This window comes from Dunckerocampus dactyliophorus, chromosome 16 (assembly GCF_027744805.1).
Source record: "Dunckerocampus dactyliophorus isolate RoL2022-P2 chromosome 16, RoL_Ddac_1.1, whole genome shotgun sequence".
NCBI classification, from domain to species: Eukaryota; Metazoa; Chordata; class Actinopteri; order Syngnathiformes; family Syngnathidae; genus Dunckerocampus; species Dunckerocampus dactyliophorus.
Genome location: NC_072834.1, coordinates 23,862,647 through 23,888,658, shown reverse-complemented (window position 1 = coordinate 23,888,658; position 26,012 = coordinate 23,862,647). Strand labels below are relative to the sequence as shown.

Sequence of the window (26,012 nt, the reverse complement as noted above, 5' to 3'; positions counted from 1 at the left end):
TAGAATAAGTGGATTCTCTTTTAATTACTTCTATTATCTACAATGGCTCGCATCACTTCAGTTGTTATCCGCACCTTTCGCCGTCCGCGCCTGCCAATGGCCGGATTTCCCTGGAGGGATCATTAAAGTTTCATCTTTCACCCCTCGTTCATTCCTGTCCTCATTCATTCCTCCCTTGCGCAGCTCAGTGCAAACCAAACAAGCTCGTCGTTATTTCTCTGCCCAAATCAAACAATCTATAGCAGGGGTGCTACTTTTAAAATGGTCTACCTGAATATTAGTCAGTGACAACACAACTGAACACTTGATGCAGTTTGAAAATGAAGGTTTTTATTATCAAGGGAGAAAACAATCCAAAGCTCCGTGGGCCTGTGCCGGGGGCCTTGGATTGTTTTTCCTCCCTTGATAATAAAAACCTTCATTTTAAAACTGCATAAAGCGTTCAGTTGTGTTGTCACTGACTAATATTTCTATTTGTTTGATGATCTGAAACATTTAAGTGTGACAAACAAAACAATAGGAAATCAGGAAGGGGGCAAACACTTTTTCATTCACACTTTCAGAGTTTGCAGGTCATCAAAGTAGCTGACACCGTTCAGTCATGCAGAACTCCATTCAGCAAAGACACATCATTCGTCAATAGTTGTGTCCGTCACCTGAGCAGTACGTCAGTGAAAATGGCTACGTAGCATCTTAGCACTCCCTTAGTTTATCCCAAATTAGGATAACAAAGATGAAAGTTGCATCTCCATGAGTAGCTTGAGACGTGTGTTCACCACTTCATCTACGCTGCGGGGGAGCAATAGTGGATCAGGAGGGGAGCTTAATGTCAGCTGACTGATGTCACGTGACATCTACAAAGTGGCGTTTATGCTATTGAGCCAAACCACCTTCACGAGGTACAAAGGCAGTGAAACTCCCTGCATGTGAAACTGCTTCCTCCCTGAGATTTGGATAACTTGCATGGACGGATTTTTATGCGGTCTTCATGCGCGTCACATGACGTGGATGCATCATTATCACTATCCCAACATGCGTGCACAAAACAGCTCCAGAGAAGCAATCGTTCATTTGCGCTCTGCATCCTGGCAGCTATGGGAAAATAACATAAAGCTGCTATAAATGCGCTTCTGCTGTCTGCACATGCACCGTCAGCACGTTCTGTCCTGGAATAATATTCATTCACGAGTTTCCTGTGGGACGATATGATATTAGACTCGAGCTGCAGCAGTTATTAACAACTATTTTGGTAACCGTTCTTTTTTCTTGCATGAAAGCAGAGCTATTATGTTTGTGTTTTATGCAAAACAAGATATTCACACACCGATGGACATGTTTGCCTCTTTGCTGGTACGTTGCGGACCAAACCACTAGCTGTTGGTGTTTGCTTCATATTGATTTGCTCCGGCTCCGGCCCACGGCACATTCTAAAAATAACATCTAACAAGAAAACTAAAAAAAACAAAAACAGCAGCAGCCACAAAAATGAAAAACTCTTTACATGAATAAAGTCAAAATGTTAAGAGGAAAGAAGATGTCTTCTAATGAAAAAAGTGGTCATTTTAAGAGAATATCGTTGTAATATTGTGAGGAAAAATAACATTTTAGTCACACAAAGTTATTAATGAAAAGAGATCTTTGGAAAAGTGAGGTTATAATATCATGCGAATCAGGTCGAAATATACGAATAAAGTCATAATATTACGAGAAGAAGAAACAGTTGGAAAAAAAAACAGCACAAATGGAAAAAAAACAGCTCTAATTTTACGAGAATAAAGTGAAAGTATAGAAAGGAAAAAAGTATTCCAACGAGAAAAAACGTTTCAATTTTACAAGAATAAATTTAAAATAATAACAATAGAATAAAGTAAAGAATAAGCAAAAATAATGTCATTTTAGCAGCATAGAGTTGAAATAGTTCGGTCGCCCCTGGTTTAGGGCCTCGCCCGTCACTCGATTAATCGAAACCACAAGCTTCAGATTAATCGAGGAAGAAAATAGTGTGACTTAGCCACAAGTATTTAGTTTGAAAAGGTTGGTCTGCTCTTCCTTTGTCTGAGTTTTTTATGAAGAGCGTTACAGACCTGCCAGGAGCCCCTTTCTCTCCTGGGGCTGGGGTTGTCTCTCAGATTGATGGCAGGGGGGAAAGCCTGGTTCACCTGAGGGTACATTGCAATGTAAATATACCCACGACTCCGTGCTACGCCTGCCATTTCTTTCCATGAGTTAGCGCCCATCATTTGCATTTACAAGCACACATTGGGGTGACTGATGTTGTTTTCTTAGGGTGTCTTTGGCAATGAAGTAGCGCAACAACCAACAAAGAACTTCATTACTCATCAGCGGCACGGGCGTAGTTTTACATTTGACCTAATGTAGGTAAGGAGTTTGTGTCTTGCGTTTGGACTCCAAAATGCTGTTTTTGTGTCAGCAAACAACCAAAGCAACTGTATTTTCAGTATCAGGAGCTGCAGCAGATCCCCACTTTGTTTCCGGGAACGCTAGCGAATGGTGAAAAAGGCCAGTGATTGACACGCCCATGAAAATGTCGATGTTTGACAAACGGCTCGCTCCTGCTGGATTGACGTTGTCTTCCCATTTCGACTCGACATTTGCAGTAAAAGGAACTCTTGTAATTATTAGACTACAGCTTCCGCTCCAGGACCCTCCCCTTCTCTCTTCAATTGCCGTTGTTCACTCTCAAACTAAGCAAGTTTAAGCCCTAAATATGCCTCACACACGTACAAAGCACATTTTACGTATAAAATGTGCAGCTACTCTCCACTAATGAACGACAACATAAGATGATCCATGAACCGATGAGAGTCGGAGTCACGGTGTGGCCTTTAGCCTGGTGTCAGGCTAGCTTTAGAGCAACGATGACGTCTTCATTGAAGGTTATTGCAACGCGTGTCTTTTTTGTGTCTTATATGTGTCCCGCTGTGTGAGTTAGCCTGCATGACAGTTTGGTGTATGTTCTCTTTTACGCCTCAGTTCCTGTTTCATGCCCTTATTTTGGTATTGCTTCTGTTTCTGCTCCGTCCTGTGGTTTTTTAAATTTTTAAATTTAGTTATGCTTCTATTTAATTCAGGTGCTTTGTAAATGTTACTCCAAAGTCTTCATCCATGCAGAGGTGGACTTGCTGGTGTGTTTTGGATCATTGTCCTGCTGCAGAACCCAAGTTGCTTTCAGCTTGAGGTCACCAACATTCTCCTTCAGCACAATTCATGCTTCCATTGATCACAGCAAGTCTTCCACGTCCTGAAGCAGCAAAACAGCAGTTCTTTGGCTGTTATTGTGGGGTCTTTTGTGACCTCTTGGATGAGTCGTGGCTGTGCTGCTGGGGTTATTTTGGTTGGCCGGCCACTACTGAGAAGGTTCACCACTGTTGCATGTTATGCCCATTTGGTTATAATGGCTCCCACTGTGGTTGACTGGAGTCCCAAAGCTTTAGAAATGGCTTTAGAACCTTTTCCACACTCATAGATCTCAATTCATCTCAGTTATGTTATGGTTAAATGGGGGGGAGGCAATCACAGGGCCATGTAGCTCAGGATTTTTTTCTCCCTTAATAATAAAAAGTTGAGTTTAAAAACTGCATTTTGTGTTCAGTTGTGTTGTCATTGACATGATCTGAAACATTTAAGTGTGACAAAAATGGGATGACCATCGGGGTGTTATTTCCGGTGTAGGGGGCTCTAATAATGTTCAAAAGCGTATTTACAAGGTGGTAAACAGGTTTTTGATGCTCTAACTATGAAAATATTCCATTTATAAATCAGGAATTTGCTGAAATTCACTTATCAGGGTTGGGTCTTTAACCAACTAACCGCGATAAACGAGGGATGGGTGTATACGTACTGTTAGTTTAGTTTAAACTCTTTGTTTCTTTGTCTGTTTCGCTCGTCTGTGCCTTTGTCTGGCTCACGTGCTGGAGCACATCGCCCTCCTCCGCCTACCCGTCCTTACCCTCCTCTCCACCGCCTATTTGCGTGACCTGCAGGTGCACTCCCTCGTCGGAGCATCCCTCCTGAGTTTTGCCTTTTGTTGTTCCGATGCAGACTCTCTTTGTCATCGTTTGCAAACACAGCCAGCGTGGAGTTATTTCCATGTCGTGTAACTGGCGCGGAGCAACAGCAAGCATCAGGTTTGCGCTAATGAGAGTACACCCGTGTAATGTTGGTGCGGTTTTAATAAGGCGCTGTTAGAACGCTGCACAGCCCAAGGAGATGCGACTGAGGTTGCGCGGCTCAAACAAAGGTTACTAAAGCTGGAATTCCACAATGCATTTGTCTCAAGGTCTGCCTGCTGTTTGTACGCCTCGTCTTTTGTTTCACCAAACAAAGCAATCTCCAGCAAGGGAGAAAATTCTAAAAAATCTAAAAATCTGCATGGAATAATGAATTGACACACGTGTGCACTTCTCTTACATATTTGATCCACTCGTTAATGTTCCCAATTACTCCGTCAAACACTGCAGCCATTTTGCGGCGTTATTGAAATGGTAATGCCGCCATGTCAAAGTGAAAGTCTTTCATTCAGTGGCTTCTAAGTGGATTTATTCATGACAATTTACTCCGCTTTGGCAGGATAACACTAATGAGAGGGTTAAAGGTTGACAATATGTGTGTTTTTTACATCTCTGCTACCTTTTATCTCCCTCCATTATTCAGAATAACGGGGCTTGATTTGGTTTTGCACCATCTCCCATTATTCTCCTCCTGGCTGCCATGTATAGAATTCCCACGCCTGCATTTTTTATGAGCTTGTATAATTTGAGATATGCAGTCAGGTAATTTTGTGGCACCTAGAACAGGCCTTATGTGTAATAAAGAAAGATGTAATTAGGGCCACAAGGCCAGATTGTCAGGCATATTATTTGGTTCTCCCAGGGCCGGGGAGGAGGGGGATGCCGTTGCTGTAGATCTCAATGTGTGTTATTTTTAATACGCTCACGCAGATACTGTTAGAGTATTATCCCTTCATTCATGGGAAGCTTTTTATTAAAGCGCCTGTGCAAGAGTCCAATGAAGTGTTCACCTCGCTCGGTTCACCTTTCGCGGATTTTTAAAAATGCTTCTTTTTTTTTAACACCGTGTATGAACGCTGTTACAGGCCGAGCCTGGCCCTTTAAGAAGAATTGCACCGCCCATTGTTCGCTGCGTCCTGATTGGCTGTAGACTATTTTTAATCAATCTCCTTGTTCTGGCCTTCCATGTCTCCTGTGTTATCGCTAGCTTGCTTGTTTTAACAAGGATACCAAAAGGATACAGTACAGCGGAACGGTGCCAGGACGAGAAAGGCTTCGTGTTTCACTGTAGGTGGGTCTGCCCGGCACCCAGCGACGTTATTCTCTCCCTGGGGGGAGTAAAAGTAAATCGGCTCTCACTAGGGCTGGACGATTCATTGAAAAATAACCAAAACCGACATTTAGAGCTTCCAATCGACCTAAAACAGCCGCGTGGGCCCACTTTGTAAAACAATATAACCCTACACTCTAGTGCCACGCTGTCAGGGCCCGTCAACGAGAACATTCCCGTTTTAGAGAGCATATTGCAGTGTTTTAATGTGCTTGTTGATTGTTTTCTGTTTTCACACGGCAATGTTTGTGACTTTAATTGATTTTATTCTGTACATTCTGTGGATGTACAGTGTATTTATTTTGCTTGCAATAAGTATGTTTTTTTGTTCTCCCTCATCGGACTGCTCTCTCATGGTGCGGGGAGCTTACACGGGAAGTGTCGCTCTAATCACTGGTTGTTTGTACTTGGGATTGTACTGAGGACTGCATCCCCCATGCGGCACAACACGGGGACCGCTCTCTCAGAAACGGTACAACGAAGACTTTTGGAAGCCAAAAGAAACACACACTGAGCGAGCATGCTAACTAGCTAGGTAGGGTGGAGCTAAGCTAGCAGGCAAGAGAGTGGAAAAAGTGTCCTGTCTTGCTTTCTTCTTTTTCTTTGATCTCACACCAGTCCGATTTAGTTGAGTTTGAGAAGTGCCAAAAGAGCACCTGAGCCCCGCCTGTACAAATTACTCTCAATTTAACGTTGGCAGTTGAATATTTGACTCCGTAGCAACAGCGGTAGTTCCCCCTCACTGTGCCCGAACTGCTCTCTCATGGTGCAGGGAGCTCGCACAGGACGTGTCGCTAGGGACCGTCAATAAATTACAATCAACTAGTCAAACCATCAACTGATATCAAATTAAGATTATTAAAGTATTTTGCACGCCCATTTTTTCACATTTTTATCTTTTATTGGATTTTATATGAATTTCACTCTTGAGAAATTCAAGTTTATTGCTTTTGATACGATGTACTGACATTATTATGCCATATAATTCGTGAAAAAATGGTCTAAACAAATGTCGTCAATAATATCGATTATCGACAGCAATTTGTAGGACAGTTATCATCCAGCAAAATGTGTTATCGTGACAGGCCTAGACGTGTCCTTGTCTCACATAAGGATTGTGGATGAGGGGCAAAACTCAGCGTTTTGAGCAACATCAGGAGAGTCAAGCACGCACACTTTTGTGTGACTGACAACTTTCTTAACCCGATCAGAGCTGTCCAACCTCCGTTTCACCCAGCTCTTCCGCCACTTCACTAATTCTCCTAATCTGCTTCATATCTCGCCGTCTGGCTGCATCTGCCCGCTCCTCATTCTCAGCTTCTCACCTGTTTCTCCCTGCTTGCAGGGGGATAGGATTAGATGAAATTCTATGTTATATAATCTCGTTAGCTCCTTCTTAATGTCCGCTTCTTTTCCCAGCGATAGGTTTCACACGTACACAAACAGGATTTCGAGTGTTGTACAACCATGGAGCCCTCATTGGTGCACAAACGTATGTTGTCTTTGTTGTTTTTGTGTGTATGTGACCTGATTTCTCTGTCACTTTACTTCTATTTCTATTATTCTGTGTTCCATTTTTATATTTTGAAAGAAACTGCATTTTTACATCTTAGCTTGCATGCATTTATTTCATACTTTTAATTATATGAGATGTCAGTACGCAGAAAAACATTTGGCAAGGTGTCAAAACTGAGCTTGAAAATGGTACATATGAAATAAAATTTTGAAAATACTGTATTTGCCAGATTTTAATCAGTCAAAAAATACATCATGAAGAGGAAAAAACAGCATATATGGTGGAGCTATCATCGAAGCAAGCATTTTGTAGGAATGTCAACAACAACATTTAATTCACAAGAGAAGAAGACACAGCCAAAACGTCCTTTTTGTATTAACAAAACAGACTGAAAATCAAGCGTGTGTATTTAGTTAGGCATTGGCTGACTCAGCAGCTACAATCTCCAAGCTAGACATAATTATTAGTCATAATGAAACAACACTGCTGTCTAAAATAGAACATTCCTCAATCCACACAGCTGTCAGGTCATGATACTGTAGTTGCACATTACCTACAGGCAGAGGCGTATGACAACGTATTTTGTCACAAAAAGCATCCGGAATGCTCTGTAGCTGCGTCGCAAACTCAACTCAATGAATTAGCACAGCCACTAGGTGTCGCCAAAAATCCAACCAGCACCCAACTTTATCGTAAAAGCAGCACATGTAAAGTTATATACAGTGTATATTTTGATATATAAGTCGCACCTGACGATGAGTCGCAGGAACGGCCAAACTATGAAAAAAAGTGCGACTTACAGTCTGGAAAATATACGGCACAAGCATAAGCAATGGGAAACCCAACAAAACATGCAATTTCCAATTGCAAAAATCATAAAGAAGCCTGAAATTTTGTTTATATTTTTGAATACATGAGACATTGTGGATCCAAATGTATCTTGTAGCTATTACCTGTCAACATAAACACAACAGATGACAATATAATCACATGGAAGTGGGTTCAACTTAATTTGCTGTTGAACGACCTCTTATCAAATTAGTTGCACACTTAGCCTAACGAGTACACACTTGGACACGACACGGCTCCATGCAAAATAGGATCACTTATAATACAAACTAACTCATTGGCCTCAAGAGTTAATACTACCCGAGCACTATCGTTGAATGGGTTGGCTTGACAGACGTATGAAATATTCTGTATATTGTCATCCATGCAAGGACTGGGATTTAATTTCCGGGAAAAAAAAACGTAGTTTGAGGAGGATAGGCACAGAATGTGTTTCCTTTATAAACAGTGTGCGTGTCTTCAGGAAGCTTGTGTGTATTTTCTAAATCTCATGTGCCACAGTTATGAGGCTGCGCTGCTGCTGTATATTCATTTGTATGTGTGGGATCTTTACTTTTTATTGGATTTGCTTGGTTGCTGTTGATAATCTGTTATTTGCTTTGGTATATGCTTGCAAAGGAGCTCCACCTCCCATCGGGCCGCCTGTACTCGTGCGCGTGCGCGTGCGCGTGCATGTGTGTGTGTGTGTCTCCCTTCAGCCTGTCTGACCACCTACGATATTCACGCAGAGCACATATTGGATTGTTTGTGGAGCAGCTGTTTCTCCTGCAGCTTTCCGTCCCTTCAGACGGTGTTGCCAGAGGAGGAGAAGAGGAGGAGCTGGTTGGGGGGAATGTGGGGGGAGATAAATTGTGGGAACAAGTTCAAGGATTTCATATCTGGAATTGGATGATAGCTGAGTTAAAGTTAGCTTCCATTATTGCTTCTCTCTTGTTTATTAGTTTTAGGTTCATATTAGAGCTGAAATGTTTTTCTGAGGAGTTGGCAACACGAACACATCCACCCCGAGAGGAGTTATTCTTTCAATGGTATATTTTAGCTCAGTCTCAAGCCACAAAACGGAACATTTTTTTTGTCCGTGATCTGACATTTCCCGATTGAAAATGATATTAGTTGCTGGGATCACACACAGACATACGACGTCATACCGATAAATCCAATAACGTTAAAAATACCTCAGGATCATTTTAAAAAACGCTCAAAAACAAAAAGCTGGATCTTCCTCTCTATGGAAGGACGGCAGCGACAAGCACCCCTTCAGGATGAGTTGGAGTACTGCATCGCTTCCAATTTATTGTTCGATTAGCACCAATAGTGATGTCACACTTACATTAATGACATTACACAGGCTATAGGAAGCCGTTGTGTGGTAAAAACGTTTTGTAACGGGCTGCACCAGCTGCCTTTCAGTGCACTCAATGCAGGGTACTCGGACGCTAGGCTGGGCTACACACTTAAGAGGTTAGGAGATATTCACTGCAGTCTCATTTCAGCTTTCTGCCCTGTATTTGATCGTGAAATGTGCAGCCGCCAAAGAAAATGTTGAAAATGATGGGAATTATACTAGCGTTCATCATTAATCAATTTTCCAATTAATTAACCAATTTTGGTATTCAATGAATCATCTAAAAATGTAAATATCCTCTGGTTTTACCCTCTCAAAGGTCATACATGAAATCAGCGCTATTATCTTTGTGTTTTAAGTAGGCATGCACGTTATCAGGCCGATATGAGGGAATTATGACATCATACCGATAAATCTGATAACATTAAAAATAGCAACGATAACCGATAAAAAAATGCTCCAGTGAGGTGAGATTACCCGTACTGTGTGGGTGAGCAAATCAATCGCTCCTTTTTTCTCCTGCGACGTTAATGGCGTGTCGTAACTTCCCCTGAGCTCACTTGTGAAAAAACATTCACTTTCCGAGGAAGACATTTCGCGTTCTAGTCGTACCAAATGCTCCGCGATGAGCCAAAAACCCATCGAGCACAAAAAACCTCATCAGCCACCTGAAACGCCAGCTCCATGGCGCCTGAAAAGTGCAAAAGGTTTGCCAGAGACCTCCGTGGCGTCACACCGGCTGCTCGGCGCGTGTGCCTGAATACAGTGCACCTTGCTTGGTCACGCCAGGTGGCTCCTCCCCCTCTATACTCTGGTCCTCCTGATAGTTGTGATGTGGTAGTAGTGATGTCATCATATTTCATTAGAACAAATCAACAGGTACAGTGGATCAAATCGGTTATTGGTATCATATCGAGAAGCAGAAAGTTTGAACAAAAGATAAATGGTGCATCTCTACTTCAGACCTTTGGTTGCGTGTTAAGGTCAGTGTTAAGGTCTGTTAAACCAGAGCAAGTATTTCAGTGATACCAGGAATGATTTGAAAATCACAACATGGACATTCCACTGCACAACCCAACATAGCATGTTTTGTTCTTCAACGAACCAAAGCTCCTTCGTGGTGAAGCATCACAAGACCAAAATCACACTGATTTGGATGCACGTTATTGAACCCAACATGTCAATGCCGATCTCACACAAGGGTGACATTCCACCCCGTTGCTTCTCATGTACGTTTGCCACGGTGGATGCTTTTTGGTTCAGTGCGTCATGGAAATCACCCAGCAAGTCAAACTATGATTGACTTTTCGATGATCAGATTGCCACTAATCGAATAAGCCAATCATTAGCATGAATATTCTATCAGATGCCAAATTTACCAATTTGACTGAACGAATGATTCATCGACTAACCAATTCCTCGACGCATATTTGATGAATTGCTTACTTTGTTTCAATCGCATTTGTTCTTTTCGCATTTTCAATCTCTACTTAGAACCTCCTTAGGATCCAAGAGTCCAAAATCTATCTATCTATCTATCTATCTATCTATCTATCTATCTATCTATCTATCTATCTATCTCCACACATTGTTGTGCGTTGTGAAGCTAATGGATCCAGGATCAGCAATTAGCTTCTCAGATTGAAGTTAGAGAGATGTCCGCCATCTCCTGGTGTGAAGTATTAACTACATGACGCAACATATTGGCAGCAAATTCAGAAATGTTGCTTGTTTGCGACTTTGGCGCTTAAAGGGCTATACCGGCTTTCATTATAGGGGATAAAAAAACCATACCGATATTGACCAATGTTACGTTTTTATGCCAATATCGGGACAATAATATTGGTGGGTTGATATTATCGGACATCCCTAATAAACATATATACGGTATATTGTAAAACTAAAATGCAAGACAATTAAATTGCAACCACAATGTTGGGGAAAAACCAACAAAAACCATTAGATTTTATCCCCTCATTCTCATTCAGCCCTCGTTGGAACCTGCGCCTGTCAGTTGGTTGGTGGCAAACACTGCAGATTGCTCCCTCTGGCGACTGGACAGGTTATCAGTTCATTTAAAAACGGAGCTCAAAGACGTCGTGTTGTGAGGGACGGGCTTTCGTTTTCCAAGAACTTGGATGAAGTTATTCTGCATCTAATTACAGTCACGTTATGAGAATGCTGCACATGCATTCTTTGTACAAGAACCACACGTGGCTATTTTTGGACTGCATCTCTCCGGTTGCAGCTGTTGCAATGATAAACAAACATCTTGTGTTTGTGCATTGGTTTGTTTTGAAGGCACGTCTTCTTATTTTACTGATGAAACATGACTGCCAGGTCATGTTTTAGGAAAAAAAACCTACATGGCTGTTTTCCGCAAAACTTAGTGGCAATGTGACGCATGTGCAGAGGACACATTTAATTTGACTGGAAATCAGCACCTCCAAGTCCGAGTCTATGGTTGTCATCCGGAAAGGGATGGAGTGCCATCTCTGGTTTGGGTATGAGGTCCTGCCCCAAAGGGAGAAGTGCCTTGGGGTCTTGCTGGATGCATTGTAAGATCGACAGGAGGATTGGTGTCTACACCGATGTGTACACCTATGGTCATGGGCTTTGGGTAGTGATCGAAAAGACAAGATGGCGGGTACAAGCGGCCGAAATGAGTTTCCTCCGTAGGGTGGCTGGGCTTTCCCTTCAAGATAAGCTGAGAAACTCATAGTAGAACCACTGCTCTTCCACATTGAGAGGATCCAGATGAGGTGGATCGGGCATCTGGTCTGGATGCCTGCCAGACGACTCCCTGGGGAGGTGTTCAGGTCATGTCGGACCGGTAAGAGGACTCAGGGAAGACCCGGGACACTTAGGAGAGACCAGGTCTCTCAACTGGCTTGGGAATGCCTCGGGATCCACCGGGAGGAGCTGGACGAAGTGGCCGGGCAGAGAGAAGTCTCGGCTTCCCTGCTTAGGTCATCTTATTATGTCACCCATTGCAATCCAAGAAGTGGAAGTAGGCAGACAGCAGGGCTGCACGATGGTGGAAAAAATACAAATCGCAATTTTGGTGCTTAGACTTGAGCGATCGCGATTCTCTAGGATCATTTTTTCACACATGCACACCTTGTTCAGGGCACAGTTTTGAAGTTATTATTTACAGTATAAACGTCCAGTAGTCTTTCTGTTCTTCTTCATGGGATGTCCCAGAAGGAAGTTGACTGGGGACTTTCTTGACAGAAATTAATAGAAAAAATGAAAATAATCCATCAATTTAAAAATCAAATCAATAGTAAAGACAGCTCAAAAGAAAAGCAATTAGCAGAGTAGTCGTGACTACGGTGCCAGAAGCTCCCTGTGACTCTCATGCAGCGATGGCGGGTGATAAGGTTGCTGCACGTCCCCCATCCATCTGTTGGGTCGGATTGTGTTCCTCTTTGGTCCAGTTGGACTTGCCGAGAGGATTATTGGAGCTCTCCTGCAGTAGGTTCAGCCTCCAGAGGACTAACAAGCCAGACAGATCCAGGCGAGCGAGGCCAAGGGCTATTGCTTTGAAGTGGGCCATGAGATTCTCATCTGAGGGGGATCAGATGCTGGGAGTGAGTGGTGCAAAGCTCCAACCAAACAGGCAAACTCGGTTGGCTTCAAGAGGTGTAGCGATAGGCTGCGAAAGGGCGACACAGCATTCACAGAAAGACAAAAATGATGGGATATGCTGTACATCTTTAGTGGAGATGGAGGCCAGACATGAATAGTTCTGCCATCAAAGCATGTTGAAGAGTTTTACAGCTGGGAATTTGATTAGTGCTTTGTATCATTCTACTTTAAGTGGAACACAGCACGGCACAACGCTCTTACGTTATCAAAAAGAGAAATGCTTTGTCGGCATTACTGTAGCAAAAGGATGGATTCTTCTCATGTAACCTACTAATCCCTCAGCAGACTCAGGGATCAAAAAGCTGCATGCGTCTGACTCCGGACTAGTCTGCCTAAACACTAGCAGTTCTGAAAATATCAACTTTTCTGCAAGAATATACAAGTATAATGCCAGGATGTGAGAATGATGTCATGTCTTGTAAAATATCAGATGGCGCTGGTGTCATCCTTACGTTAGAGGCTACATTTGCATTGAATCTGGGCCTCACTACTACGGTATCAGTGATGTAAGCGCTGTATCTGCTGGAACCAAGCGTTTTTCAGAACTCAAACGCAATTTCTGAGCTTTTACCGTATGACGTATGACTGACTCAAACTCTGCAGTCATTTCAAAGTGCTATAGGTTATCACACTTTGTGATGAATTGAAAAATCATCTAATTGCTTCAGCATTTCATGTGTTGCCTTGACTTTGGCTGTGTTGTCATTTGGATAATTGTTTTTGTTGAAACAAACTATGAACAGAACTATTGATGAAGGACGTGTAAGTATCTTTATTGCCACGTGGAATTGAATTGTGAACGAATACTTTTTCATTTCTTTTATTATTATTGTGAAAAGGTGCTGTGTTTCTTTGATATGGTTCAGAAAATGAGGCGGGCGTTGTTTCATTTAACAGCTGGGCTTTCCACATGTTGCTCATTTCAACAAAAATGTCGGACTGCGACACTAAAGTGTCGAATCGAATGAACCATGAATTTTCTGTATCGTTGCAGCCCTAGTTATGAAATGTTGAACTTTAGCGGGCACATTTGCATCGAACGTGGGCCTCCCAACTATGGCATCAGCGCCGTAACTGATGGAACGAAGCATTTCTCAGCATTCACACGCAATTTCACCCCGTGACGTTGAGACCGACTCAAACTGACAAAGGGCTGTTTCTCATGGATGCTTACATACTGTAGTCATGCGTACACATGCTTAGCTTCTTACCTTACTTGACACTAAATTCAGTACAAAGCAGAAAGAAGTGTGTTTGATGGTAGAAGCAACGAAGGCTACAGAGACAAAAGGACGCAACAGTGAAAGCAGATGTGTAACCTGATTTCCATCCGCATGAGGAGATACTATCACCCAATCAATCAGCGCGCACGTACACAGATGCACATGTACAGCACACTATTGCCATAGTCTCGCTTTCTTCCTGTCTGAAGTAACCTCCACCATGTTTTTGTGTCCCACGAGGAATTCCTTTTATCATGTGACGTGGCGCTATTGGCGGAGATGGGAAGGGGGCTGTTCGGACAGCTGTTTCCCATCAGCACTCAGTCAACTGTGCTAGTCAGCCTGTCGCAAGCCTGCCCAGAGGATCAGAGCAGCAGAATTTAGAGCTCAAATAGATGTCGGGGTCAGAATAGTTCCAATTAGGAGGTCGTGCCAATTTGTTCTTCCATATCGACAGCGCTTCATCAGGCATCTTGGGCCTGCTTGCCCAGCGCCATGTCCAAATCTCTGAGCAGGGCTGAATGGGGCTGCCGCCATGTGGGAGTGATTATGCCTTTTCCTCATTGTTTCCTGTCTCTTCACCCTTACAGAGCACTACTGCTGTTTTGCTGTCTCTATGTTGGCCGAGGTCCCTTGGCTTGTTCAGGTTACCCCCGCCCCCACCCTCATGTAATTTAAGAGCGGGAAAGCTTTAGAGCGGTCACTCAAGTCCAGGCGCCTGCATTAAAGCCTCGGTCACAACCGGTCGTACAAGCGCCTACGGCTGGTCTACATGCAAAAAAACGCAAGAAACGTACGGCGGGCATGCATGTGACGTGATGATTTTCGAGCCGCAGAGATTCTTTGTAATGTCAAACAAACTCAACGGGTCTTTCGTACGTTTTGCTGGTGTCAGGTTTGGGGAAAATGTCCATTTTTCCGAACGTCGCACTTGCGGACATGAATGTGTGTCGTGTGGCGCACGTGCACCCCACATATGTAATTAGTAGGGGCGGCACAAGATCTCGCAAGATGAAAAGGTGACAAGATTCCTCAGTCAGAAAGAAAGGTGTCGTGGGCACCAGGCCTGGGACGATAACAAATGAATTAATCACACAATAGATGAAAATTGACTGGGTCATTTTGCCGGCCTCAATATATTGCCATGTGCTTGTGTGTCTGTTTCCTGGCCTCTTGCCTCCAAACAGGCAGGAAGAGAGTTCACTCTGTGCATTGCTCTCAGCACCTTGATGTGATTGTTCCATAGAACAACGGCATGAACGGAGTGAGCCGTTTTGTCAGCCATACAGGGCTCAACATTTTTTCTTTGATATTTCAACTCCTTGCAGCAAAAATTACATCGTTTGTATTCATAAAATGTTTGACTTTATTCTTGTAAAATCAAAGCTTATTTTGTTTATTTCTGCAGTTTTTGAAATTTGTATTTTACAAGTATTAAAAATGTTCTCTTAATTATGACTTTATACTTTGAGTATTTACTATTTACTGTTTTGAGTTTATTCTCATCCTTATTATAACTTTCTCGGCAACTTCATTTTCCAAAAAGTACAACTTTATTTGTTGTGTTTGTTTTTCATAATATTACAACTTTTAAAAAATGTCTTTCTTGAATATTTACATTTTATGCTATTTTTTATGCTCATTTTTTTCTCATATTTTTTCCTAGTTAGATTAGTTTTGACTTTATTCTCAGAAAATTACAGAAGTTTTTATTTCCATTTCTGCAGGTTTTTTAAATATTTAACTGTTATGCTGCATTTTTTCTCGTTAGATTACAACGTTTTTCTCTTAATGTTTTGACATAATTAATGAGCCGTCTGCTCCCAGACTGTGGAACTCATTCCCATCGACATCCGAAACACTCCCGATCTTCATATCAAGACTCAAAACTCATTTGTTCAAATTCGCATACTCCCTCTGACTTGTTTATGTTATTTTTACCCTTTGTTATTGTTTTTTTGTGTCATGTGCCGTGTCCTTGGGTTTTTAGAAAGGCGCTCACAAATTAAATGTATTATTATGATTATTATTATTATTACAATTTACTTGACAAAGACAATAGGAGTCCACCAAAGGTGATTCATGCCTCCTCGTGTCCTGGAGGCTGCAAGGTTGTGCATGAGAAAAGGTGTCCTGCATGTTTGTTCTTTTCAACACATTTCTCAGGGTTATCATACACAGAAGTGTCATTTTCTACTCGCATATGATGACTTTATTCCCATAATATTTTTACTTTATTCCCGGAGTAATAAAACATTTTCCCCAACCTGATTTTTCCAAAATGACAACTTTGTTTTGTTTGTTTCTCATACTATTACAACTTTTTAAAAGTTCAGTATTTTCTTTCATATTTCAACCGCATGCAACTAAAATGACATCATAGTTCCTCATAATATTAAGTTTATTTCCATAGAATTGCAACTTTTTTTACAACTTTATTTGTTTTGTTTGTTTTTCATAATAACTAAATAAATAAAAATGTCTTTCTTTAATATTTAAATGTTTTTCTACTAAAATTATGGTTTTTTTTCAAATTTTTTTCTCATTAGATTAGTTTTGACTTCATTTTCAGCGTTTTTTTTGTTTTATTTTTCCAGTTTTTTCCTTAGTATTTAAATGCTATGCTACTAAAATGAAGTCATTTTTTTTCTCATAATATTTTTCTTGTTAGATTACAACTATTTTCTATTAATATTTTGACATAATTTACTTTACAAAGAAAACGGGAGTCCACCAAAAGTGATTCATGCCTGGTGGTGTCCTGGCTGCTGCAAGGGCGTGTAGAAGAAAAGGTATACTCGATTTTGGTGTGGCAACTTCCAATCATGGCTGGACTTTGGACGAACGCAAGTTTTCTTTGTCTCCTGTTAAGCTTTTGACGACAAGCAGATTTTCTTCTTTGCTGTAGAAAGGTGATCATTTTAGCTTGCCACCGCCACAAATGGGAACGCTCTCAAGCCGAGCGTTTGGTGTTTTTCAATCTGCCGTGTTGGTTGACCTCTACGGACCTTATGCCCTGTTTGTCAATGGAAAGGTCAGGATCGCAGCACAGATTGCTGTTTTTAGTAGATTATAGTGGATTATGTTCATCATAGTTTTGGCAAGCTCTTTTGGCAGTCGGCTAATGGTTAGAAACCAATTTGGGGAAATGGTTTGAGTCAAATGGTCTGTTTTTGTGTGTTTTCCCACAGTTTTACGTGACGACTTCAGACAAAACCCAGTAGATGTCATGGTCGCTGTGGGTGAGCCTGCTGTGCTGGAGTGCCAGCCCCCCCGTGGTCATCCCGAGCCCACCATCTCCTGGAGGAAAAACGGTTTGAGCTTAAATGACAGAGAGGAACGCATCACAGTAAGAGACTTTGACCTCAGATTCATTTTCGTCTTCTTCTCTCTAAACACCTTATAGAGTTTGTACATTAACACGATAGCACCATGCCTGATCTACGATGGCCTTAAAGTGCTCATGACACCACAACATGTTTGGAAAAAGCAATAACAAACTGAAAGTACTCACCTAATAAAAGGTTTTTGTCATCCGGCAGTACACTACAGCAAAATACGAGTGAAATGTGAGCTTTGTGAACTGCGGCTGTGACATCACGCCACGAACACCAGCCATGGACGCACAGCAAAGCAAAGGAAGAGAAATATTCACAACAGTAACACAATAATAACATTCACTGATACAGTTGTGATTAATAGTTCAATAGCAAAGACGTATTTATATGTTATTATAAACCCAAACACCCGATCCCAACAACATATTTATACGTCTTTTACGTTTTTTTGCGCAAGAGGCTAAAAGAGGTGACGACGCAACTCTCCACTAATACATTTTGCCTCAGAGCAATTTTAAGCCATAAAAACGGCCACAAGGTGGCAGAAGTGCATTAGATAAGAGCTTGGCAGGGATCTTTTGCATGTAAATGTAAAAACACACTCGACAGCAAGGAGGAAGTGAGAGAGTGTAACGTGCAGAAGTTTACAGGTTGTAGGGAAATGTTAACACATGCACACACACACGCATGCACACACGCACATGCACAAAGTTCCAAATGTGAAAATTGTATATAGTTCATGTCACAAAAGCAAAACGAAAATGGTGTCAAAGTGAAAGTTATGCTTGAAATGTATCTTTTCACAAAAAGCTGCTTTTCTCACATTTCCCCAAAATTGCGTGTGGCAACACGTACGTGGGGATCAAACTCCCGCTTAACACGGGAAATGTGCCTTTCAGTGTGATTTTACCCGTCATGAGCACTTAAACTCCAGTCTCGTAAGATGCAGTGCAACTGTCGAGTAGACGTGATGTTTTAGCAGCCATGGTGGTGATTTTAGACCGGGGGGTTTGTCCAGCGTCTGCTGCCTTTAAGGATGGAGCCGTCATGGTTGCACTAAGTGTTGGTAAGGAGGACATATGTGTGTGTACACGTGCTGATGTCTTCCATCTTTCAAAACTCATGCTGGTGGGCAGTGACAGGTAGAGTCCCTCGGGGGGGCGGGGAGGTTTGTGATGGACAGAGCAGCAAGCTGTGATTTAAGAAGAGGCCCGGATCAGAACCAAGCAGAGGCTCCTCCGAGGCAAATACAAAGGCTGCTGTTTTCTTTGTAGTCCGTGCACGCCTCTCTTTGTCCTCCCTAATCATCTTCTCTGTATGGAAATATGACTTTGCCATGAGAGTTCACCTAAAAGACATCATTTACTTTACAAAGAAAATAGGAGTTCACCAAAAGTGATTCATGCCTCCTGGTGTCCTGGCTGCTGCAAGGGCGTGCATAAGAAGCGGCGAACTGTATGTTTGCTCTTTTCAACATATTTCACAGGATTATCATACACGGAAGTGTGATTTACAGTTTTTAATTATATATCCGCGCCCCGTATTCGCACAGTTTATTCTTTCGAAGGCTGAGTAGAGACGGAGAACTTATTTTTGCAGAGTCGTTTTACATGGAAGCTCAACAAACCACATTTCTTGCCACTCAAATTGCAGCTAAAAATGAAAGTTTTTTTTTTTTAAGTTGACTCTTTAATCAGCTGCTAAAATGTGAGCGGGGCAACAAACCACAAACGTTGTTGGGAAATGAACGGGCAGTTGAGTGATGTCACGGCACTGCAGCTCATTTTAAAACGTCTTCACGTTTGAACGCGGTCAGCAGTCTTAGTTCCCACAAATATCTTCGTAATCTTTTTATCCACAGTATCTTATTCCAATAGTGCCTGGAGTACATTCTCACCTAATTAAGGGAGTATTTGCAGCAAATGTTATGTTTTCACCTTGTAACTCAGTGATGTGCTCTGTGAGGCAGAGTCATGGAGAAAATGAAAAAAACAAACAATGGTAACATGAAATAAATCATATGAATATTTTGATGACAATCAGCACCTCTAAGTCCGAGTCCGGATAGGGTGGAGTTCCATCTCCAGGCTGGTGATAAGATCCTCCCCCCAGTGGAGGAGTTGAAGTACCTCGGGGTCTTGTTCATGAGTGAGGGAAGGATGGAACGTGAGATGGACGGCAGGCGTGCGTCTGCAGTGATGCGGACTCTGCATCGGCCCGTTGTGGTGACGAGGGAGCTGAGCCGAAAGGCAAAGCTCTCAATTTAGCGGTGGGTCTACGTTCCTACCCTCACTTATGGTCATGAGCTTTGGGTAGTGACCAAAAAGACAAGATGGCGGGTCAAAATGAGTTCTCTCCGTAGGGTGGCTGGGCTCTCCCTTAGAGAGAAGGTGAGAAGCACTGTCATCCTGGAGAAACTGGAAGTAGAACCGCTGCTTCTCCGCATTGAGGGGAGTCAGATGAGGTGGTCGGGGATCTGGTCAGGATTCCTCCTGGATGCCTCCCTGGGGAGGTGTTCACGGCACGTCCGACTGGTAGAAGGCCTCGGTGAAGACCCAGGACACGTTGGAGAGACTATGTGTCTCAATTGGCCTGGGAACGCCCCGGGATCCACCAGGAGGAGCTGGACGAAGTGGAGAAGGGAGTCTGCCCCTGCGACCCGACCTCAAATAATAAGTACAGAGAAGATGGATGGATGGATATTTGTCCATTGAATTCTATTCTAATTGTATTTTTGTATGATTACATTTTCCTAAGTCAAAACTGCTGAGTTTGCACCTTCTCAGATGAGCCCTGCCTACCGTCTGCGTTGGATCATGGCACATGCCAGTTTCGGTTTGCTTGGGTCCAATGATCTAATGATGCTGAAGCATTTCTTCTCCACTATGACATGTCCGTGTCATGTCTTTCATCCAAGTGTGACATCAGAAATGTCACGCCAAGGCACTCTGGATGGTGCTTGTCACTGCCGTTCTTCCATAGAGCGGAAAAGGCAGCAAGTCAAAAAGAGTCGTCCCTCGCAATATTACGGTTCGATTATCGCTTAATTGTTATATCACAGTTTTTCAGAAATGAACGAATGAATAAATGGTGCTGTTTGGTGGTAAACTATGGCGGATCATTAGTCCAAACATATTGAAAAAATGATATGTAGTATTCTGGCCACTAGGCAGCAGTAATGTTACATAGATGAGAGCCGTCCTCATTACATGACCCTACCTTGCACTACGTGTAGCCAGCCATGGATGCAGAGTGAAAAAAGGTTCTCCTCCCAGTCCGTGTGGAAGTGGTAAGTTTGTGGCTAATTACTTTGTCATTCTTCCCCACTCCGTCTGAAACTTTTTTTTTTAAGTTAGAAGAAAAAATTTGAGACTAACTATTTATCTCGTTAGCTCGCAGCCGTCGAGAGTCCATGTAGCATAATAGTTGTACAATCTGGTGTAAACAATGAATGATAGGAGTGTAAATGGGACTATAGGGGTGTTATTTCATGACTACAGAGCTCTAATCATGTTAAAAAAACATATTTAGAAAGTCATAAACAGGTTTTCTATGCTGTAATTATGAAAATATTCCATTTATTGGTCAGGTCGTCGTAAACGAGGTGTGTGACTATACATTAAACATACTTTTATACTCTGCTGAATAAATGAATGAATTTGACTGCCAAGCTCACCAGAAGGTGATCAGACTTGTACAACAAAGTATTATAACGTTTCCTGGGGAAGGAGGACGCATGTGCTTTATATACTTCATACAGGTATAAAAGCACAGCACCACAAAGTATTCTTTTGACTCCAAAGCTGTCAGTGCCTCACCAGCCATGAACACTGCTATAACTGCATTGGCAACAGAGACAATACATGCCTTTTTCATGGGATGGGTTGTGAGTACAGGCGCTGATGTGATGGATACACGCTGTACATCCCTGCAGCATGAGTTTAATGATGCAGCCTACGCTCTGTTGAGTGGCCACCACGTGCTGTTCAGCAGCCTCAACCTCTCACCTCTTGACCTGTGGCTAAGAGGTCGTCCTTGAATGAAAGAATCACGACGATGAAAAGCCAAAAGATGATCTTGCTGAAGGTCGTTGGTGTCTCAGTGTGTGTTTTCTCTCTCGTCGTGTTAGTTGGCTGATGGTGTGGTGTTATTGTATTATATCGTTCATAGCATAAAGACAGCTATGCCCAGTGGGGGGGGCTGGGAGGATAGGATATGAAAAGAAGAAGAACAGCACGGTGGACTCTGTAGTAAAGTTAAAAAGTTTGTTGAAGGCAAAGTGACTGACACAACATCAGAGGCGAGTCTCTACAAAGAGGCAGCGAATCTTTGTTCTCAGTCATGAATTATGTAATTAGAAAAGTGCTGACCTCTAGTAGAGACTGGAGGCAGCGCACATTCTGGTGATGCATACAGATGCACACAGGTAGCCTAATCACATGGGGCACAATGACATCAATCAGTCTTTAAATAATGACTTCAATGTGTCATGAAGTCATTAAAATTGCATTTAAATACACAAATGTCTTATTAAACATGTCATTAATTCATTAAAATTGGAAATAAATGTATTTCATGAGTAAATGTCATATTTACTAACACATTAAAGTATTTAATCCATGAATTGTATTTAATTCATGTCATCATTGAGATAACAGATACATGGCATCTCTCATGAAGCATGTTCCTTGGCATGATTTAGCAGTAACTGCTGGGGGGGTACGACACGTCACTCTGTGCCGCCCAAACGGCGCGCATGAGGATGCCGCTGAGGGCTTTTGCAAATACAGCTGTGCAAATATTCGCTGTGCTTTCGTTTAGATCCGCAGCGGCAAGCTGATGATCACCAACACCAGGAAGAGCGACGCGGGAAAATACATCTGTGTCGGCACCAACATGGTGGGGGAGAGGGAGAGCGAAATCGCCGAGCTCACCGTGCTGGGTAAAATGAGCCACGATGATTCTTTTGCGCAAGTTTACATTCCAGCACTCCACCAGTCCATCGTGTGGCGCAGGTCTCATCAGACCCTAATAACAAAACACAGAAACCTGCAGCCGCCTTAAAATTCTTCTACAGCCAAAAATCCAGCTTCCACCCCCACAGCATTTCCCATCGGAACTGAGCTCTTATCAGCATCGCAATGAGGTGACCTTGGTCAGCGTGTGGAGCCTCCATGCAGTCTAGTGCTTCATGGAGCTATTCAAGGCTGTGAGAATAATCCTGCTGAATGCACACAAAGGTCAGCTTACTCCAGTGTGCTATGCACCCCTCACGACCTTGGAGATAGATGGCTCATAATTGGCAGACTTTCAAAGATAGAAATGATGACCTTGTGTATTCATTTAATCATTTTGGCATCAATGCATTTTACTGTGCCGTCTGTACGTCGGATGTCTTGTGTTCATAATCTGTGTATAATTAAGGAATACACTCCTGACCAAAATGTTAAGGCCAGTTGAAAAATTGCAAGAATGTACATTTAGCACTGTTGGATCTTTAGGAGGTTGTAAGTAGAGCTTCAAAATGCCAAAAGAAGGATGGGGAGTGAGACATCCATCTTCTATGCCGCTTATCCTCACTAGGGCCGCGGGTATGCTGGAGCCTATCCCAGCTGACTTCAGGCGAGAGGCAATTTGGACAATTTAGAGTCTCCAATTAACCTAACATGCATGTTTTTGGAATGTGGGAGGAAACCGGAGTACCCGGAGAAAACCCACAGGGAGAACATGCAAACTCCACACAGAGATGCCCGACGGAGATTCCAAACCAGATCTTCCCATCTCCTGACTGTGTGGCCAACATGCTAACCACTCGGCCACCACAAAAAAGAAGCATTAAAGTGAAATAGGCCGGGATGAGTTTTATGTGGAAACTCGTCCCCATCCAATACGTGTTGGCTCCAACGAGAACAAACATTGTGGGTGTGGCCTTTTGTCTAAGTGTAAAGGCGGGGTGTTCCAATATTTTCAGTATTCAGTGGATGCTTGGGATTGAATTGTTGTTCTTGATGCCCACCAGAGCGCCCGACCTTCCTAAAGCGGCCCAGCAGCACTGTGGTGTTGGCAGACGGGAGTGTGGAGTTCCACTGTGCGGTCCAAGGTGATCCTGTTCCCACAGTCCGCTGGAGGAAAGAGGATTCTGACCTGCCGAGGGGCAGGTGATATTCATGGACCAGAGAAACACTGCAACGCACTGCCTCACCTTTCAATCACGCGATGCTGTTTTTTCTCTCCTTTTTAGATATGAAATCCTAGAGGACCACACCTTGATTGTTCGCCAGGTGATCTCCTCAGATGAGGGCTCCTACACGTGTGTGGTGGAGAACATGGTTGGGAAATCTGAAGCGACTGCAACTCTCACCGTTCATGGTCAGTACGTCCTTGAACAACGCCAGCATTTCCTTGCTGCGGCTTGTTTTCATGTCTTTGCAACAACTAATCCTGTCTTGTAAGGTCATAAAATAGCACGCTGTTACGTTCAGCCCTCTCTTTTGTATCTACATCTTCCCTTTAGAGCAGGGGCGTCCAACTTGTTTCCACCGTCGCAATCATGGTTAAACTCTCAGCGAGTTAACCCTCAGTTATGGTTCACCCTCAGTTATGGTTCACCCTCAGTTATGGTTCAACCTCAGTTATGGTTCAACCTCAGTTATAGTTAACCCTCAGTTCTGGTTAACACTCAGTTATGGTTCACCCTCAGTTATGGTTTACCCTGAGTTATGGTTAACCCTGAGTTATGGTTTACCCTGAGTTATGGTTCACCCTGAGTTATGGTTAACCCCATGGTTAACTGGCAGAGCAAATAAATGTATCATTACATATTTGATCATTAGCATTTTCATGTAGTTGCTATTGTTTTACCAACAAACTTCAGAATGTCAGAATGTTGAGTATACCACTAAGTATAGAGTAGAGTAGAGTAGAGTAGAGTATACCACCACTATTGTGTAATTCATTTTAAACAAAAACACAAGAAACTCTACAAATGTTCTGTCACAACTGGCAGAAATAAATATGTTCAGCAGGAAAGAGTTTTTTTAAATTTTTATTTTATTTGATCATTTTTATTTAAATATAATATAAATGGATCTTGAAAATATACCAAATAAATAAAATTGATACAAAATAATACAACTAAAACACAGAAAAAGTGTTTTTTTTAGATAATACAAAAAAAAACCTAAAACAAAGTGTATTTTATTTTATTATTTCCAGGCTTTCATGGGCCACATAAAACTACACGGTGGGCCGAATCTGGCCCCCGGTCCTTGAGTTCGACACCTGTGCTTTAGCATGCCAAGTGGGGGTCATACACTGTATAACTTCCACACAGTCAAAATTGCCATAAGCTGAAGTGAACGTTGAAAATAGCATCTCTTAGTTGCACAGGCATGTTTTTTTTCTCACTCTAAAAAATGTGGATGTTGAGCAACACCTGCAGACGTCCTCCAGCTCGGCCTGAGTTGACTCATCGTCAAAATAGCAACCCTACCCAATCATCTGCTTAGACAAACATTTATTTCGTGTAGTGCGTTTTGCATAATTGAGGATACATAGTCGTCCCTCGTTTGTCGCGTTTAATTGGTTCAAGGCACGACCGTGATAAGTGAACTACTGCCAAGTAGGATTCAAAAGAGCTCTTTAGACATGATAACACCCCTATAGTCAGCTTCACACTCCTATTACCCAATACAGAAGGCATAATAAGCGAAAAAAAGACATGAATGAGATTTGTGACTCGTGTGTGTTGCTGTCTTGCGGTGCAAGGGGAGCTGAGTGGGGGGTGGGCAGCCGCAACAGGAGCCTTATTGTGCCTGCTGTGTCTCAGCCAACATTACAGTAACATGACTGACACCTAGTGACCAGTGCACAATACTGCACATCATCCCAACGTCTTTGAATGCTTCATTATAGCCGCATGCTTCATTCAGCCATTTTTATGCTTAAAAATGCTTCACTGAGTCAACAGAAGTACATAAAAAACATGTTCAAGCACAAAACAGCATGATTTATTCATGAGTATATTTTTGAAAAACTTTGAAATTGGAAGCGTGAAGTGGCGAGGGACGACTGTATCGTGGAGTTATATTTTATTTTTGGTATGATCAAACTGAGGTCTCATAGTGTCAAGGTTAAAACTAGGCGTGTCCTGATACAACCCTTGATTCGATACCAATATTGCAGCCTTGAATGTCGGCTCAAGACTCACACGTATTTTGTGGTGTGTAACATTAGACAAGGCCTGATCAAGTGATGTGACTCAGAGAGGAATAGTCACCAACTGTAGATATGCAAAAATTCACACATTCTCACACTTTTCGGTGCAGGCCCATATAATTCGGTGCTAATGATTTTTTTTTACTGATATCAGATTGGGACACCCCCAGTTAGAACTATGCGTGCACGCTTCTTGAGCCTGTTCTCACGAGAATTCCTACAAAACTGCAAAAACACCTTTCATTAGACATGCACGATATCTTTTTTTCTTTCAAACTGATACCGATACCTTTCTGCTTCCCAAGGCCGATATTGTACCGATAACCGATTTTTTTACATGTACTTTTTTGATTTAGATTGAAGTATAGTTTGTGTACACCTGGAGGTAAGAAGCACCTTGCGTTACCTTTGGCTCGTGTGTGGTGAAGCTAGTCGCTAGCCGGCTAGTAGCTAGCCGGAGTGGTGTGACGAGGTGTCACTACGCCAGTAATGTAGTTCTTGGGCGTAACAAT

The 26,012-nt window shown here is 42.5% G+C and overlaps 1 protein-coding gene across 4 annotated transcripts in view; it reads left to right on the top strand.

Moving 5' to 3' along the window:
* Positions 1-26,012, top strand: part of LOC129168651 (roundabout homolog 1-like) — a 174,540-nt gene that overhangs the window by 122,270 nt on the left and 26,258 nt on the right. For all 4 annotated transcript variants that reach the window (XM_054754142.1, XM_054754140.1, XM_054754141.1 and 1 more), the window contains 4 exons: positions 17,137-17,294; positions 22,105-22,225; positions 23,303-23,441; positions 23,525-23,652. In XM_054754142.1, coding sequence (XP_054610117.1) covers positions 17,137-17,294; positions 22,105-22,225; positions 23,303-23,441; positions 23,525-23,652 — 546 coding nt within the window. The remainder of the gene's footprint in view (positions 1-17,136; positions 17,295-22,104; positions 22,226-23,302; positions 23,442-23,524; positions 23,653-26,012) is intronic.